The 20,456-nt window shown below is 41.7% G+C and overlaps 1 protein-coding gene across 1 annotated transcript in view; it reads left to right on the forward strand.

The window, feature by feature from the left end:
• Positions 1-20,456, forward strand: part of LOC105388231 (rho GTPase-activating protein Graf) — a 56,219-nt gene that overhangs the window by 3,296 nt on the left and 32,467 nt on the right. The window contains exons 3-4 of the mRNA XM_048625515.1: positions 15,981-16,052; positions 16,720-16,821. Of these exons, the coding sequence (XP_048481472.1) occupies positions 15,981-16,052; positions 16,720-16,821 (174 nt within the window). The remainder of the gene's footprint in view (positions 1-15,980; positions 16,053-16,719; positions 16,822-20,456) is intronic.

Raw genomic sequence — 20,456 nt, forward strand, 5'->3', positions numbered from 1 at the left:
ATACAATTAATGATACGCGTCGGAAAATACGCTAGTCTGAGACAGCTGTAAAGTTAAACATATGAGCTTCTTCTTCTTCTTGTCGTGTCTTGTCGATGGCAATTGTCTAAAATTAGGCTTATTTTTTACTGAATGTTGTGATCTACTACTAGTTACTTATGAACTTTGGTATTCGTTTAGATGCGTAAGGCTCTAGTATCCTGAAAATTCTAATAGGGACTCAACATTTGCCACAGACGTTAGGTTGCTTGGAAACTGGTAATCCTTATACAAGCTTGTATGAGGACAAGGAAATGATCTAAAACAGATGCCCTAAATTCCTAAGTAAATGAATGCTAGTAGCAAATTGCATTCCGTAATTACAGTCAAAGAAAGATCTATTAAGTAGGTACAATGAATCGTGATCGTGAACCAACTTCATCAGATAACAGCCCATTACATTACAACTTCATCAGGCAACAACCTAATACAGTTTCCGATTGCTCTCAATGGTTATTCCTGTCTGCAATGTAGAGTGAGGAAAACATTACATTACGTCGGTGGCGCCGTAGTAATGATTATTACCACATAAGGCTATATATAGAGTAATCCTTGTCGGAGCAATTCCAACTTATTAAGAAAACGGAAAGTGTAGTTGTCGCCGATTCGACCATGTTCCTACTACATTGTTATTTATAGTTGGCTACTGTAGGCGTTTCTTTGCTTAGACATTACGCATTTATACACCTGCAGTATATTTTAACACTCAATACGAAGGCATAAAAGCAATGATTATTATTATTAACAACAAATGAATTGATGGCATTCACATGATGGCGGTTAAAAGGTGAATAGACGATGTAAACGGTATTATATGTATTTCCAATATTATTTATAAGATATAGTCCCTAATAGTCTTAAACTTACTTCTACTGTGAGAACTACAGTTAGTTACGTTGTTAAATTCGTAACCCAACAGATTGCTTTATAATAAAAGCGGCAGAGATGGTCAATATCCATGCATATCGCAGTCTGGCTCTCAGCCGTTCGTCATTTGGCGTTATTAGTCACGTCCCATGTGTTCAGCTGATAGCGGTGAGTCTGGCGGGTGTAGATAACTGTGGTGCTGTCATCGGGACAAACCATCCCAAAGATGGGACAGCTGGTTAGTGACACAAACACACGCGCCTTTTACCTTGTTCTAATGTGCTGCCTTGCGTGATTTGCGTGGTATGCAGAGGTGTCTTGCACCTATTGTTTGCCGATAGTTATTTTGTTTATAATCTTATTTCTAATAGAAAAAGAATCAAGCCTGTTACTATAAATTTGGACACATAGACATGCTATTCGACTACACGAAGTATTTACTCGGATATAACAATTTATTTGTATACCTTCATTATTATTCGGTGGATATGATACAAGAATACATGCAGTTGTAGAAGGCACTTATTGAAGTGACGTCACTTGCTGCAACACGAGTGTGTGTTTAGTTAAACAAACACAATTTGGCAGTCACTCCGAGAAGCAAACACAATACAGTAGCGCGAGAAGCACTCCGCAGATCTGGCCAAGTTTACCTTCTTATGTTTCTAATATAAAACCATCAATACTAACAGAGATAAACAACGTGGTATAGAGGAAATATACTGAGGACTTATCATTTCACTCAATTTGGTATGAGGATATTTTAAGTTTTACCATAAACTTTAAAGAGACAACATGTAAGGGTCGGTTACGAAACTGTCTCTAATTGAGACTTGAGAAACGAACCGAGCTTTCAGTATGTTTCTAAACGGTTATTGCATACTGCTCAATGGGTCACAAACGAGACCATAATAATATTATCATTCGCGGGCCAAATTGCCCGTCGCCACTAAGTTATGTGCGGTGTGATCGCCATTCGCCTTCAATGGTCCAAGCAGACTGCACCGCTCATAATAATCACTTTTATTATTATTAGTTTGTTACAAAACCGTCTTTATGTAATAGAGGTGTTAATGTGTCGGTCGGTGTGTCAGGTCGAGTTACAGGTGCAGGCCGAGTGTCGAGTGTCTCATCTCTCTGAAAGATCGACGAGTGAAGTGAGACGAGCTGTAGGTAGTTGTTTTCTAGAGACGGAAGGATACGGCATAGCTTTTCAAAAGGCGTTCTGTAAAATTCTGATGACTACTAAGCTAAATAGCAGCAAACAAAAATAACGTATCACTGCATATAACTTTATGTGTATTATTTCAGCAAACCATTTTAAAGGATCCAGTTCACAAATAATGTTTTGTAAAAATGTAAATGTGAAACACATTATTATTACTAATTTCACACACAATATAATATTGTTTCGTTCGGTAAATTGAGTGTGCGAACATCGTTAGCCTAAATTAAATCAAATGTTATACGAGTAGTAGGTGTTATTTGCAGAAGTGTCACACACATTTGTTCAGCAATCCGTGTGTTGTTATCTCACAATGAGACTCGATCGCGCGGCTAGTGACGCACATACCACTGTGATACCTAGATGTTGTATTTCACACATATCTCTTGTTTCTACAACTAGAACTCTTTGTAAACATACTCGAATAGTTATGAGGTATAAATGATTCCAACTAAGTAGATTTTCCTAAAATTCTCTTATTCCTTGATTTTGAATTGTCGATCTATCGATTTTAGGGATCTTTTTCACTGTTTGCTTTCAACCAGAGTGCCATCGCAGTACCATCGTCCACAATGCATATCCCTAGCCTAGTGAAGTCAGCTGTTGTTATTTATGGCTGAGGGCGTTATTGGGCCGCCGTCACAGTTACAGCGTGATGTACGGTGCACGATGATACAGGGTGTCCAGTAATTAGGGACGGCTCGCCGGCGCGGCGGTCCAGTGATAGCACATATTTACATACACATACACACGACTAATGTTCCGCTTGTCCGACTGTCTGTCACTGTCAGCAAGCGAGGCTAGGGCTGCCGCTACTTCACGGCTCATAGATATCAGGCGGACCACAATATGAAGAATTAGCTTTTTCCGCAAGCTTCGTTTCGTCCTAAAAGGTTTTCCCATAGGCACTTTCTTTTTAAATCAGTCTATCTACAACAACAAAAAACCGCATTAAAATTCGTGGTGTAGTTTTGTATATCTAAGCATACATGTATTATACATACATAGATTCAGATAGATACGGGAAGCGACATTGTTTTATAGCATGTATAGTGATGATACCGAAGGGATAGTGGATTACCTGATTGTGCAGCAGATATTATTGCATTCTCGTTAAATACGCACTTTAAAAGATGCAGTTTTACACTTACCATTCAGTTAAAGTATCTCGCGAATGCGCTAGACGACCTCTGTACAAACACTTGACATTAAGCGTTAGTGCAAATCTTTTGTTCACGATCTGCGGAGATTGTCTCGCGGCAAGGTCGAGCACTTGTTGTTCTGTGCACTTTTAAACAACAGATAATTGATTATTGCTAGAACGACTAGAGAATTTCTTAATTTTAACCTTTGGCCAAAAGTTGACCCATAGACAGAGTGTTCCCCGGTCTAGTGACCCAAGATTCTTACCAGAATTATGTTGCTCAGACATCAACAACGGCTCTGTTCTGATACACTAAATACTCGTGGGTCTACCACTCCTATGTACCTGCCCATACAGCACGTTCACTATGATCAAAGGACAATGACGCAAAAAGTGATAGAGCACCTTTATTCACTAAACATTAGTCATAGTGCTGTGTAGTTCTCCAGTTTTTACCTATTGTTGCGTCAATGTCACGGCGCCGCAGCCCTGCGCGACATTGAGCCTTGTAAACAATACCGGCGCGCGTCACTCGGCGCACGTGTGAACCCAGCCTAATTGGATTATAAATCCATGTGAAACCGCCTTTATGATGATGACCGACGCAAACCTACTCCGACCACCAAACGCGACTTTACAGCGATACCACTTCCTCTGAGCCGAAGAATGAAAGGGAAAGCTGGTCGTTGGTTGGTGAACAGCTTTGATGTCGCTCCGAGCAGTCAGGAATAGGGCTCCGCATGTAATTTAGTGTGCTGTGGCCGCGTTAATGTGTGGTTTGTTTAGCTCGCGTTTAGAAACGTTAGTTGACATGAATAACCAATGTCTGTGGGTAATTTGCCGTTGTCATAGTATTTGTGTTATTCCTTTGCCCGAGCTTATTCGGCCCCATGGTTTAACCTTTGCTGTGTGCACTTTGTCAGTCTGTCTATGCTTTAATCTTAGTTTCGTGGCATGAGTTGTGGCGTTAAAACACGGTATTGTGATTCAGTATCGTGCGGTTAGAGTATCTATGATCTATGCGCTCCTGGTACCAATATAGCGCCATTATGTACCAGACTACAATATAATAATATGTAATGAGACAGCATTATGTACCGACCTCGGTGACAAGTCACGACAACTGTGACTGAAAACCATTTTCTATTTATGGCCATGTACATAGTCCTGTATACATAGAGAGTATGTAAATGCGGGTACATAATACTGTACATTGTACAATGGACAACATTTCATTTTCTTTACCCTATATTTTTATTAGCTATTCGGAGAGGTTATAAAAAATTAGTTAATTTTTGCATGTTATTTTTAACTTTAAAGTTAATTATTTTAAAACCGGAAGTGACATCACATATAAGGCTCAATTTTTATTTTTGTCTATTGCCTTCTCGAAAAAAAACATAAATGACATTGACAAGTGACATTTAAACTTTGTTTACATGCCAACCAACAAATGGGTCATTTTCAAATGACATTGATATTTCTGATGATACAAAGTAGGTACTTATCATGTAAAAAAATAAACAGAAGCATTTTTTTGAGCTGTGTAGGCGGTGGCATGCTCTGGGATATATTAAATAGAGGTCATCTCTTAATAAGTACTAACCATTTTATATGATAAATTAAAAAAATAGTCCGAAAGTGTCAGAACAGAATTTATGAAAATGACCCAAATAAACAACAACGACTCGATAAAACGTCAACGCCAATCAAAAATTGAAAGTGACAGTTACTTTGTTTTTAAATCTATAGGCTTTGATCATCAAAATGCATCGCACCTGATGCATGACGTCATCAGCACTTTTTTACTATTTTATGATTTTCTCGAAAATGATACATCCAAAAAATACAAAAACATTTTTTTTGTGGCCTTGAGAGCTAAATCTTGAAATGGTTTTCGATTTATAGCAGCTTAAGTTTTTTGAAATGTTGTCCATTCGCTGTCGTTGGAGCATTGATTTGTGACGCAGACTGACACTCCACTCTATAATTACGAATTTCGACGTTTTTCGGTTACCATTTAGATGGTCGCAGTTGCTAAACCTTATATTTTCTTAAATTAAGCTAGTGTAATAATGATGTGTTCATAATTAGCTTGCCTACGTTGCCTACTCCACTTCCATGATTAACTACGTTAGCTCCCACATTAGCCACACAAAAAGTGAAAACTGCTTCTCTTTACGAGCTATCGTTATGTCTAGGGTTTACGAGCGTGAAACCAGAATTAAATAAGTTGTAAAATGAAATATAATAATAATATAACACACACGGAACGCGAAGACATGCGATAGGAGAATGCGAAAGTTAAGAACTTTTTTGACATTTTTTTTTTTATTTGGATGGTAGATCGGTACCGTAACTACCATAAAAGTAAATAAATATGTATAACTTTATGATCGGAACGATAGGATCAATGTCATCAAAACAACTCCTCATTCAACTAATAGCCATCATCTCTCAATAGAGTCAATAGAATGATACGTAGCTTCCCATTGATGAATAGCCGGCGGACTGATCGTGAGCGATGAGTTCTTCCCTCCACAGTATATAGGTACATATCAATAGGCCTATATCATATCATCATAAAAAACCGGCCAAGTGCGAGTCGGGCTCGCGCACAAAGGGTTCCGTAGCAGCAAAATTACAGTTAAATCAACCTATCTCAAAAACTATAAGAGATACTTTGATCAAACCAAAAATCGTTGAAAGAGTTAATTAGCATGCATCACCTCTATTTTTTTTAGAATTTTATACCCCGTAGTTATAAAAATAGAGGGGGGGGGGACATACTTTTTACGACTTTGAGAGCTGATATCTCAAAAACCGTTCACTTTAAGAAAAATGTTTTTTAGAAAACTTTATATCATTTTAAAAGACCTTTCCATTGATACCCCACACGGGTATGTACATCGAAAAAAAAAAATTCATCCCTCAGTTACATGTATGGGGGGCCCCACCCCCAATTCTTTTTTTTACTATTTAGTGTCATATTTTTGTAGCGGTTCATACAACACATATTCCCATCAAATTTCATCACTGTAGTACTTATAGTTTCCGAGTAAATCGGCTGTGACAGACGGACAGACGGACAGACGGACAGACGGACATGACGAAACTATAAGGGTTCCGTTTTTGCCATTTTGGCTACGGAACCCTAAAAATAGGATGCCTATAATTATAGTCATGTAACTGACCATCACTCATCCTTCCGTCACAGTGCATCAGGATCATTTCGTCAGCATGGTAGGATTTGAACTCTCAATTTCTGTAACACGTCTCTTGAAACTATTTTCATTATCAGACAAGATACAGAAGATACGGAATCTTCAGTCCTACAATATTTGCTTCATGTTGATGGGCGGTCTTCAACTCGCTTCCTTGTTTATGTTACCCGGATTATATTTCACGAGAATGGATCTAAACTGATCCTATTTTGTAACATGTGAGTATAATCTGGCCACCGCTCGTCGGACATCCTGCCTGCGCCCGCGCCAGGGGGGTCACTCTATGTATAGAAGTTCGGGGCGGTGCTGCGCGAGCCACGTCTCTATCTCGTTGTGTTGTGCCGATTGCACGACAGGTCGTTCGCCCGTTTTCGTCAGTATAGAGTGACCCGCCAGTTCCTACATTCCACGTTTCACTTTCTACGAACCGTCCAGTTTTGTGCATATTTTATACCTGCGGCTAAGAATAGTAATCTGTGTTTACGCGCATTTGCGTTCGTTCTAGCGGATGATTCAATTCATTAACTAACACTGAATAGTTGATTATGATGTCTTATTTATAGCTGAAGATATAAAATTCGGATGAGAATGCATGTTATTTACATTATTTACCTGTCGCAGGAGGCGGCACCGGGTTATTCATTGTGGGCAGACAGTAGGGTAATCAAGAAACGAGGGACACAAAGTTAATCTTCACACTTTATTTTAATTTAACGGACACTGTACAAATCAAATGCTAGGCTATAATATTCACACACAGACACTTCACAAACTGGGTACGGAACGAGGGACAGTTCCAAGGTGCTTCGCGACTGGCGCTCCAACGAGAAGTGAGCTCCGCTGGGCGGCTGGTCGCCACCAAGACTCTGTCGAAACATGCCACGTGACGGGGCGGCGGCGCTGCTGTGCAGTCACGTGATCTGGTGACGCTGCTGTGCTGTCACGTGACACGTTTGACGTTCCGACCGGGACTTCCGTTTGACCGGATACGACACGGCCATTCTGCCTCTACACACGTCCTCGTGTGTTTACTCTGAAACAAACGAATTTCGCACAGTATTCGTTCGGTCATTCCTGACCTAAGTCAGTCATTGATGACTACCAAATGTTTACAAATAAAGCAATTTTTCAAAATCTGGTCTTTATTTGATACTATTTACAAGCTAAATGACAATATTCACTAAGATCTAATACACACCATTCATCATCATCATCATCATAATTTTATTAACATTGACTATTTACAACACCATTAACTTTCAGAATCATTAGGGAATCATTACCAATGCACGAAGAATCAAATACCACCAAATAATCAACAGCTCTACAAATCACATTATCTCAATGATCACATCAATAGCAACTTAGATGATAGTAAGTGTCCCATTCGTGGCCTAGAGCTACTCGAGCTCACCAACGCAATACTCTCCAAGGATCGCAGAGTACAACCATTACTCTTTGGTCTCTACAAAGACCCGGCCTCCGCCAGAACCATCCGCCCATCGCGTACCCACGGTTTGCCCTCCGCAAGCAAATACCGACTTCTAACGAGCTACGACTACGGCATGGTCTCTGGTATAGCCGACCAACCGAACCGAGCACACCTTACTCCATCATCGCAGCATCAACATGCTCTACTTCCTCACTATCACTTTCCTCATTGGACATTTCGATTGGTATTTGACCCTCCGGCATTTTTCGCAACCTATCATGTGCGTACTTGTATGTTCTTTTACAATTCAACGATTTTAACACATACCGATCGCCTTCTAAAACCTCTATTATTCTAAACGGCCCTTTGAATTTCGGGTCCAACTTTGTTTGATTCCGCTCCTCATTTTCAATCAAAACAAAATCACCGATAGAGAACTTATTCAGTTTTGCCTTAGTTGAATCAAAACGTCTCTTATCATAGACTGCATTTTTCTCAATCCTTTCTGACGCCGATTGCCTAACTTCTTCGAGATCAATAGTATGCTCTACCTCATCTGCCATCAGATCTAGAGGACGAGCAACTTTGCCTATCATGAGTTCCAGGGGACTGGCTTTAGTGACTCTATTTACTGTGCAATTTATTGCCAATTGAACGTCTCCTAGCGCATCCTGCCATGACCTATCACCGCTCGACTCTACAGCTGGCAACATTGCCTTTAACACGCTCATTATCCTCTCTACTTGCCCGTTTGCTCTAGCTGAACCAGTCGCAATGAGATGTAGAGCAATGTTCTTGCTCTCACAAAACTGTTTAAAATCATTGCTGGCAAAGCATCGGCCTTGGTCAGCTATGAGACGTACAGGAGCTCCAAACAAAGCTACACTATCCTTCACGGCTTGAATGCTGCTCTTCGAGTCAATGTTCTTAGTATGGTAGAGTAGGACGTATTTCGTAAAAGCGTCTATGAGCACAAAAACATACTCTTTGGTGTCGTTTTTACCACTGAGCTTACCGGTAGCGTCGATGTGCACCGTGTGCCACGGGACTGTCACCTTAGGTATTGGGTGAAGTTCAGCTTGTACCTTGCCTGAATGTTTTTTGGCAACTTTGCATGTAACACAATTGTCAGTAAACTTCTTCACGTAGCGACACATACCTTCAAACCAATAATGGTCGTAGAGCTTTTCTAAGGTCTTCACCCTAGATGTATCAGCGATTCATGTACGTTGTTTATGACAGACCATCTCATCGCTCGGGGAACTATTGGTAAACATTTTGTCTTACCGTGTCGTTGCACCTTTCTGTAGGGAACACCAGAACGTATCTCATAAGTCTTGGCTAGATCCTCGCTCATCTCACCATCGTTGAGGTCTGCTATCAGCTTCACAATCTCTCAATACTCAATACTCAATACTCAATCTTTTATTGCATCCATAAGTAAGTTTTACAGGTGTTAAATACATTAAATTAAGAACTATATGGACCCTGTCGGGCACAGCAAATTAAAACTAATATAAAGGGTCTCCATCGCGCTGTTGCTCTGCATAGAGCCAGTTTTCAGAAAGCTCGGTTAAGTTAACCATCTTCTGGGCGCATTTGACTACCGGCTCCTTTGATTGAGGTGTAAGATGATTTCTAGAGAAGAAATCTACGTGTGCCATGTGCTTACCTGCTCGATACACCACCTCAAAGTCGTAAGACTGAAGGAAAGCCCACCACCTGTGAACTCTAGGTGACAGATCAATTTTGTTCCGTGATGATTTGAGCGAATTACAGTCGGTCACCACTACAAACCTCCTTCCGTGTAGGTATTGCCGGAAATGTTTGATAGCATTTACGACAGCGAGCGTTTCCAATTCATAAGAATGGTATCGGGACTCCGCCGGCGTAGTGCGCTTGCTAAAATATGCTACTGGTCTTCGCTTACCATCCACGATTTGCAGTAAAATCGCTCCATAACCCTCGGCACTAGCGTCGGTGTGAAGTTCCACTGGATGCTCTGGGTCAAAGATCATCAGGACAGGTTCCGTGGTAAGAGTCTCTATAATTTTCTGTAGAGCTTCTTCGTGTTTGTCTGTCGATGCAAACTGTGTCTTACCTGATGTCAAGATATGTAGAGGGGCCATGATGCGAGAGAAATTCGGCACGAACTGTCTAAAGTAGGAGGCTAGACCTATAAATTGCCTCACCTGTGTGACTGACTGGGGTGGAGGCAGTGCAGATAACGACTCTACCTTACGTTTGTTCGGCCTTATCTCACCCGCTTCGATCTCATAGCCTAGATACTCTATCCGGGTTTTAAGAAAAGAGCATTTCTTCAAGTTTAATGAAAACCCTGCCTTTGTAAGTACATCTAATACTGTTTTCAGCCGCTCTATACCTTGCTCTACATTTTCTGATATTATCAGGACGTCATCAACGTAAACAATCACGTACGAGTAAGCAAGCTCTCCTAGAGCATTTATGATAGCTCTCTGAAAAACTGAAATTGCATTACGCAAGCCAAAGGGCGTGGTAAGGAATTCATATTGGCCTTCAGCCGTTACAAAAGCGGTCCTTTCGATGGATTTATCGTCCTTGACAGGAATTAAATGGAAGCCACTTGCGCAATCTAGCTTTGTAAAGTAATAAGCACCATGAAGCCTAGAAATCTGGTCTACAATCAAGGGAAGTGGATAATTATCGGGGACAGTGTTGCTATTCAACTCACGATAATCAATGCACATACGATCAGCTCCGTCTTGTTTCTTTACTAAGAGCGCAGGACTCGCAAACGGTGAACAACTGGGCCTAATTATGTTTGCACGCAACAACTCTTCTACTCTATCACGCATAATTTTACGTTCTTCCGGTGATAAACGATACGGACGACGCTGCACGGTACGATTGGGGTCAATTAATTTTATTTCTAGCTGTCCCGTTGTAACGCGGGTGGTTGGAAAACCAACGATAAAAAAAATCAGCAAAAGGTTCCAACGCACTATGCAACTCGCAAAGTTTATCATCGGGGATGTCAGTATTGATGTTTTTTAGGTCGTAGGCCGGGGCACTAGATACTGAATCACACTTATTTACCACACATAACCTTGTCAGAGTAAAATCCTTTTCAGTCATGTTAACTGAGTAACCGTTGCTCAAAATTTCTCTACCTAGCATGATATCGCTTCGTAGGTACACATCAGGCAAAACGTGAAATAAGATCTCCATCCTGAATCCATTAATTTCTACCTCACTCAATATTTGCAAGCTACTTACAACATTATTATTTCCTATGCCTATCAGTGTCACTGCATTATTGATTCGTTTTCCACTAAACTTATTAGCAATCTTTTCTTTAATAAGCGAACACTCTGCACCAGAGTCATAATGAAAAACAAAATGCTCACCAAGATGTTTTAGCTCTCCGGTTTGGGGCTCGACCACACAAAGGTCGACTCGTCGCTCTGGCCTGGGGGTAGACGCGGGGGCTGGGCAGCGCGTCGCGATGTGGCCCGGTTCGCCACACTTGAAGCAGATGATAGCTCGGCTGCTGGCTGGCTGTTGCTGGTGGCTAGCTTGGGATGACGCTGGGGCTGGCTGCTTCTTAGGATACAATCCTTTGAGACGACAATCGGCTTGTTTGTGTCCGAGTTTTCCACACAAAAAGCACTTCACTGTTGTCGGTTGTGAAAACTTTTGTCGTTTCGCGTTGTCCATTACAGGCTTGCTTGCTTCAGTCACGGTAGGGGATTTCCGCTTCAGGTATGAAAAGGCCTGCAGTTCTTTTTGCAACTCACTGCGAGTGGAAATTTCTGTTGTGAATGCGAGACGATTCAAACGGTTGTCGAATTGTGCAAGATGGGAAAGCACAACCGACACTGCAACTTGTTCAATACTCGCATTTTTCCAGCGGCTCATGAGTGCGGTGATTTGGCGGCTCGCGTAGGCACCGTAGGTCTCTTTTTCAAGCGGTTTATCATTACTGAGGTTAATGAGGGTAGCCGCATTTGTTTCTACGCACACAAATCTTGATGTGAAGAGCTCTTTGAAATCAGCCCATGTCATACCTGGGTACGTTATTTGAGACAGCCAGGTTGACGCTGCTCCTTTGAGGGCCTTGCTCAAGGTCATGATGAGCTGTCCGCCTTCTATAGGGTTTCCGGTGAAGCACAGGTCTGCCGTCGCGCACCAGGATCTTGCATCCACGTCGGGCTTGTCAGGGTCGAACTTGGGTAGGTTCACTGCACTGTTCACACTAGGGGTCTTTAGCGCTTGAATTAGTGCGCGCATTTGCAAATTTTGCATTTCAAAAAGTCCACGCCATTGTTCATCACTATTGTTTTCACCACGATTCCTCTCGTTTTCTTGATTTGATCCCACTTCTGATGTCGCAGGAGGCGGCACCGGGTTATTCATTGTGGGCAGACAGTAGGGTAATCAAGAAACGAGGGACACAAAGTTAATCTTCACACTTTATTTTAATTTAACGGACACTGTACAAATCAAATGCTAGGCTATAATATTCACACACAGACACTTCACAAACTGGGTACGGAACGAGGGACAGTTCCAAGGTGCTTCGCGACTGGCGCTCCAACGAGAAGTGAGCTCCGCTGGGCGGCTGGTCGCCACCAAGACTCTGTCGAAACATGCCACGTGACGGGGCGGCGGCGCTGCTGTGCAGTCACGTGATCTGGTGACGCTGCTGTGCTGTCACGTGACACGTTTGACGTTCCGACCGGGACTTCCGTTTGACCGGATACGACATACCTATATGTACCTATTGGAGGTATTGGTTTAATTAATTTTTTGGAATCAGTGCTATAACCCCAAATTCAAAAATATCTAATTTCTGTATATAATAACTTGATTAGTATCACTCCTTTACCTATATTGATGTCAACGCATGCTTCATCATGTCAACATCAATCAACATTGGTCATCTGGACATGGACATCATCCAAGGAGCGCGAAAACATTTTATCGTCTGCGTTCTTTAATCAGTCACTACTGACCAGAAGGGCTAGTACGGGGCGCATTTAAGTCGTGACAAGAGTTTTGCATCGCGCTCACTCACATCGCGCAGTCTCAAGAGCGAGCGCGACGGAGAACTTTTGTCACGTATTAATAGCGCCCTGTGCTACACTGGCAGAGGTAGCTTTCTTGAAGTTCAATAGATGGCAGCGCTTAGAATGGAAATATAATGTTCGCAAAGCCTTTCTCATAATAATAACATAATTTGGCCTCAGAGAGTTGCGCACGGCGCGTTAAAAAACGTTTTATAATGTCATTATACTCATGATATTAGCAATAATATGGTAAATAAACGCTGCAGTGGTCGGTTGCGAAACTGCTTACGATGCCATTTCTGAAACCATTTAAATTTGCAAGGTCGCGCCGCTTGCGAGTTTAATGTTTTGCCTCATTTCACTAATTAATTATTTTATTAGCCTCATCGACAAGTTATAAACAAATTAACAAACAATATTCATAATTGTTTTCTGGCACGGCCAGATGTTATTTGCAAATTTTAATTAACTTACGAACAATAGTCATTAAATAACCATTACTCTGTGGTACTAGAGTGGGATGGTGGAAGTAGTAAACAAAATTTAATGATTACGGAAAGCTTTCTAAAACATTTAGAACTTTGTATACCTACCGCTGTTTCTCGAGAGGCAATTTAATCCTTAAATGTGAACATATTGAGACAGTGTTAAGGTGCAAATTGGTAACGGACGACACGTGTCTCTATGTATTAGGCCCGGGTCTCCTATTTACTCCGTAGGTCGCGTCAAGTGTCACCGCCGTAGGCCACGTCACGATACTCATAACATCTACGCGCCAACGTCGGCGTGTGAGGGAGACCGCATCAGTACATTTCTATAGTGAGCATTGTGACGTTGCCTACGGCGTGACGCTGGACGCGAACTATGGCGTAAATAGGAGACCAAGGCCTTACTATGGACGTGTCGTATATACATAGAACGTCATCTCACTAGCCGCCAAATGAATCCTATACAGATATGTACGTACATAGAAACCAGAGCCTTTTTGTACGGGTTTTGCAATTCACGAAAACGAAAAAGTTTCCATTTTTATTCTACACATCAGGTATCTGCCGAAACTTTGTACGGGATAAATAAAACGTAAAATTTTCTAGTTTTCGACAAACTATTAAACCTGTACTAGACGTACAGTAGTGACGTTTGCGACACGTCGTCTGCTGCTACCGCCTATCTCCCGCCGCCAATTGCCACCTTTAATGTAACAAGTAGTTCTCAAAACGGAGATGTGGAGCGTCTCCCACATGGAGGCTCTATCTGTGTATCTGTCTGTGAGGGAGATTACTGACCCCGATCCGGAAACAGGTTTACCCGCCGATTACGTGGAACTAACCTCACCTAACCAAACATTGCTTTTTCACTTTTTGTCATAATATGAGTATAAGAAGGAACAGTTGGGTGTTTCTGGTCTCTAAGTAAAAAAAATAAAATGGGTTGTGTATAAATTTCCGCATTGTTTAGAAGCAGCTGATCGCTTTGGAACGCTAAACTGATTTAGTTAAATCGCAAACTACGATTGAAGAAAAATACTGTAAATAATGATAATTGATTTATTTTCTTGGAAGCTACAACACGACATGCATGCCACAAAATATTGTCAAACAGTCATGCAAGCTTAGTAAGATATAATTACCTATTTCATGTCATGTTTAGTGTAGTACACACCTAAAACACCTTTCTTTTTCGTCGGCAGCTAAAACCATGTAAGCTATGATATAGGAGTGTTTGCTCAGGCTGGCTATTAGAAGGGCTGGTCGGACAACTTTTAAATTGCGTCAATATGTAGTTATCAAGTTATGAATGCGTCCACGTGTGCAGGGCGGGCCTGGGGGGTCACTCTACAGGGTGTTGCAAAATTGGTATACTAAGCCGAAACCTACATGTGCAGCATGGTATATCTAAGCCCGAATCTGAAATCAGAATTTGGAAATTCGCGAAAAAAAACTTTATTTTCCCATAGTAAAAAGTCACGTGACCAACAAAGTTTCTATGGAAAATGAAATTTTTTTTTCGCGAATTTACAAATTCTGATTTCAGTTTCAGGCTTAGATATACCATGCTGCACATGTAGGTTTCGGCTTAGTATACCCTTTTTTGCAACACCCTGTATAATCGAACGAACGAACGTGAATTGTTAGTGCTCCGAAGCTTATGGAATACCATACTTTAGCGCTAACTAAGACTCTTGTCTCGTTGTATTAAGCGTGCCGATTGCGTGACAATTCTCATTCATTCGTTCGCCGATTTATAGTGACCCCCCTGTTTACTATACGAAGGAAAACAAAGTCGACAGAGGTTCAACATTTGTGTCGGAAAAAGGAAAGTTTTCTGTGCGACCTTGTCCGTAAGCGTGCGTAAGTTCAAAGTTAAACAGTGACCCTGTGAGTGAACTGGTTCTAATGCTCAGGGTTCCGGGTTCGATTTTCGGCCGTTGTAAATTCATATTCGATTTATTTCGTATCAGAAATGTGAAATCATTCTGCCAATAAAAAAAACATAACAAGACAGCAAGGACAAGCATTGCACCCATATCGTAACTAGGTCCTATCCTGAAGGGCTAAATTAAGAACTTCAAAATATGACTTTCTTCGTTATGTTTGCTATAACCACAGACAGACACGTTAGCCGAGTTGACACACACAACCGGAACCGAGACATTCCTTCCTGAGCACAGATTACACACATCAGTGTGAGAGTATCCGGCGCAGGATTGTTAGACAAACAGCCACGCGAGCCGCCATCAGTGTCAGGTGGCAGCATCGGAATATATAACACCTGATCTGTATAATAACATTAAGTTATTTTATAAGTTTGTCATCAGTATCAGTGTGTGTGTCTGTAACCACACGTAACTTCAAAACTGTTAGATTGAAGAAAACAATATCGGGTTTCTTTTGCTTGAGAGGTTGACTACGTATAGACCCAGTCTTCTTCTTCCATACACTCCTCAGATAAGTTTGTACCTCTAGAGTGTGTACTAATGTGTGTTGTTTGTCCGCAGCTGGGGCGAGCCCACGACCAGATCATCGAGCCGCTCGAGAGGTTCCGCAAGGACCACATCGGAGCCGTCAAGGTAACATACATAGTGATATATAGCATTATATAGCAATTCTAAAGACGGCACTTAAAATCTCTAAATTTAACTGACGCAGCGCTAATTTTACGAGTAGAATGTGCCCTTCAAAATCGCTATCAGTATCCGATGTCGCAGCCAGATTGTATATTCCGCCTAACTGTTATCAAAAACAGAGTCGCTTTGAAATACGGCTGCTCTACGATTAATGGCAAATGTGAGCTCATGAGCTGCCTTACGATCGTATTGCTAAATTGCTATGCAATACGGCGGATTCCACAATCCGCTGCGCTATATTTAATAAATATCGATACTGCGGTAGCTACGTTGTTAATAGCCGCGCCTTACGTTGCCTGTTGTTGGCTACATGATGAAGGACACATGCCTATTAGATTCTCGAACTCTTTGTACTCTTATTTACCAGTACCTACTACAGCAGAAGAACTGTCAGAATAGCGGTGGCACATCACAATACTGCTACGCCGAGAGTCCCGGGTTCGATCCCCAGTCCGGGCTGATATTTGTTTAAATACAAATATTAAATTTCTCCTCGAGTCTTTTGTGTATCTCCATTCTTTCGACCATGTTACGAGCTGTGTGCGTGTGTTGAATCTCTACCCAATTTATGGTGATGTTGTTGCTCTACGTAGTCTGTGGTCGGTTGCAGGAGGGCAAGAAGAAGTTCGACAAGAAGACGGCCAAGTTCTGCCAGAGCCAGGAGCGCACGCTCGCGCTCTCCACCAAGAAACCTGATGCCGTCTTCCAGGAGGTAAGGAACGGAGGAAATATGCATCAGCATACCTAGCATGGGGCGCAAGACGCGCATGGCAAGACGTGACAAAAGTATTCCCGCTCACTCCCATAACGCGGCTTCAGGAGCGAGTGAGACGGTAAACTTTTGTCACGTATTGATATATCTAAAGGGCAACGGGGACTACAGTGTCCTTCCTTTGCTCCATGGCCAATAGGCAATAGACCAGAACTTTTCGTAAACGCGGTAGTGTTACTTTATTCTACTCGTTGACACCTAAATGACTTCTGTCGTGTCGTTGGCCATCAAGATGAAGTTGAGGGTTGTAACATTTAGAGCACGTTTCACAGTGTTTGGATAAAGGATATCTCTGGGATAAAGGCATTCAGGTCCTCTTTACCCATTTAGTAATGTTTTATACTGATATAGCTTTTATACGAACATCGTGAACTCTTTCCCTCGTAAACTAACTAATGAAGCAAATAAAAGACATATCGGGTTTATGGCCGCATCCTTAACATCGACCTTCACACGTATTGTATAACTGGTTGTTTATTTATACAAATGTTGATGTCGATTATAACTTTCATCGATGTGGCGAGGAAAACACTTTCCTTCATAAGTTGCACGCATTTGAATACGCGGCGACATTAACCTGAATTTTCTCAGCGAAACTTGTCGTGACGATTATCATACGCGTTTCTAACGTATTCGAGATGAAGACGTATGATTGTAGGTGGTGGTACCTTAGTATCGCATGTGTGTGAACTGACCTTAAGGGGATGGCGACACGCAACTTCCTCACACAAATTACAAACGTACTTACTGAATAGCTCAATGAGAATAATTTTTTCTAGTTTTCCAATAAAATCAATAAAACGTAATTAACGTCTGAACAAATATACAGCAGCAATACACTCATTTAATAATAATTTCGGTATCAAGTTTGTTTGGGCACCTTGCGGCTCTTTGGACCCTTAACAAATATTTCCAAAAAGCCATTTACGACCTATTAGCAATCACAGAACACAAGCGGAATAATATTATCTTATCAAACAAATGCCGGTGCGTGCCTGACGCCCTCAGAGGGGGCTCGAAAGGCGGAGTCCCTGCACAAACACTGCAGGGATCCTTCAAAGGTCACTCTAGCTAACCACGATTCTATCTCCTTGCATTAGACCTAACGATTGCATGACAGGACTCGGATATTTCGTCAAGTGAGAGTAGCCCTAGGACTGTGTGCTGGTAGCTACTAATCTGTGGTGTTGTTGCTGTGGCACGTCGACTGTGTCCCGGTGGCGGTAATAAATAAATAAATGTTTCAACTTGAGTTTGCTGATCCAATATTGCTGTTAATGCAAAAGTCTGCATTGATGGTAGATATAGCGTATTTTTATGATATTGTAATTGTTTGGCTGTATAGTTTAATCCTAATCCTAACTAATATTATATAAATGCGAAAGTAACTGTGTCTGTCTGTTACTCTTTCACGCCAAAACTATTGAACGGATTTGAATGAAATTTGGTATACATATGGTCTAGACCCTGAGAAAGAAAATAGGCTACTTTTGTCCCGAAATTCCCTCGGGAAAACTTTTTAAGGCGAAGCGAAGCTCGCGGGAACAGCTAGTAGTCTATATGCGTTGGGGGATCATGCCCAGCTATAGGCGTAATCCGTCTTTTCATGATTTTTAATCCAAAATGTCCTACTTATTGACTCACAACTTCATACTGCATCACATTCGTGGAATGTGTCACAGAGCAGATAGAGCCAGGTCTTGTTGTAGCATAGACAAAGAGCTGATAAGGGGCGCCCGTGACGTCATCCGACGCTAATGACAACCTCGCGTCGTGCTCGACTTGTGTGTGATACGGAATGTGATAAGCCTAAGGGTGGATGGTTGACCTGTAGGCTTTAAATAGGTTGGCCTAGATTTGAAAGGCAATCAACTAGGATATACTTACTACCAATATGTAGGTAGGTGTTAAGAAGCCAATAGATATTTATTTACTATGCGATATTGAAGTCAAATTGAAGAGTATGCCAAGTTAAAGATGTGAATTTCATCAAAACTTTTAATAAACCATGTTATGTTTTTAAACAGATACAAAAAATTCTCATGAGCCATACCTGAGTATATAAGTAAGTACTTCTCAATACTCTGAATGCAGATTATAGAACCAAAACATATGACTAGAGGAAAAATAAACATATAAATTCACACCTAATGACTGTTCAGCTGCCGCGTATGTACTTGAAGTGTTAAACCAACATCGGCATATGTCTGTACATACTTACTATACTATTGTTTATGTAATCCCGCGCGTCTGGCTTCTAGTACATAATGTAAGTACATAGCCATATTGTTAACATTGACCTTCTGTTCAGTTCCGTTACAATAGATCGATTTTTCAATCTATTGTATATTGATCTACGGACAAGCCTATACGAGTACTAGATAATAACTCGGCGGGTATGCATTGGTCCGTACAATCATGAAGATATATTGCCGTTTATCCCCACTGATTTTGTAATAATTAACTGCAAAGAAAGTGGCCCATTATGCTGATTAACATGGAGGGTTTTCACTTTCCTACAACATAACATAACATTTTTTTTTTTTTTTGGGAGGTAGCAGCAAAAAAAGTAACAAGTAAATTTATTAGATCTTTTAATTAATTATTGTTTAAATACAAATTTTTTGTCTCAATACAATTTTTTGGTATAATTATATACATAAAGTTGACTAATAATTGTTGGCAACATCAGCTGACTGCTATTTATTTAAACTACAACTGAAGTACTATTACTGTATGCAGTAGCAACAAACTGCACTCACCTGCCAAACCTTACACTATAAAAACAAACACAGCAATCATGGCCACTGCACAAGACATCCTAAATAAACAGATTGGCATAGAGAAGGTGCTTGGGTCCTGGATGGAGGACTACGAGCGGAGGCTGAAGGCCTCTAGTACCCCGGAGAAGACGAAGGATCTCGACAGCCTCACTAAGGACTTTGAGGCATTCAAAAAGTCAGTGATGGACATCTTGCGCTTACTCCAAGACCAAGTTGTTGGCCTTATGCAGCAGGTGGACGAGCTAGACTCTCAGAGTCGACGCAAGGTCTTGCTCTTCTCTGGCATATCAGAAGACCCCAATGAGCACCTTCCTGGTGTAATCTCCAATATTGCTGTGGCTAAGCTGGGGATAGCTGACTTCCAAGAGTCTTCTATGCAGCAGTGCATAAGATTGGGTGCACCAAACTCCAAGCGACCGCGTCCCATTCTTGTCAGACTAGCCAGTATGACCACAAAGGCAACCATTTGGTCCAAGAAGAAGTGCCTTAAGACTAGCTCAGTGGTGGTCTCGGAGTTCTTGACCAGGACAAGGCAGGAGCTGTACAGCCGCAGTCGCAAGCACTTCGGCATCCGGGCGTGCTGGACGGCCAATGGGGCCGTGTATGTAAAGCTCCCTGATGACAGCCGCGTCAAGATCGTGTCGGCGGCGCAGCTGGACGAGCTGTGCAGGAAGCATCCTGCAGCAGCTCCGACGACCACGGCGGCCGCGAAGGCACCCGGTGACAAGGCTTCGTCTAAGCCCAGCAAGCCGGCTCCCTCGGCCGCGGCACCCGTGACGCGAAGTAAGGCTA

This window comes from Plutella xylostella, chromosome 14 (assembly GCF_932276165.1).
Source record: "Plutella xylostella chromosome 14, ilPluXylo3.1, whole genome shotgun sequence".
NCBI classification, from domain to species: domain Eukaryota; kingdom Metazoa; phylum Arthropoda; class Insecta; order Lepidoptera; family Plutellidae; genus Plutella; species Plutella xylostella.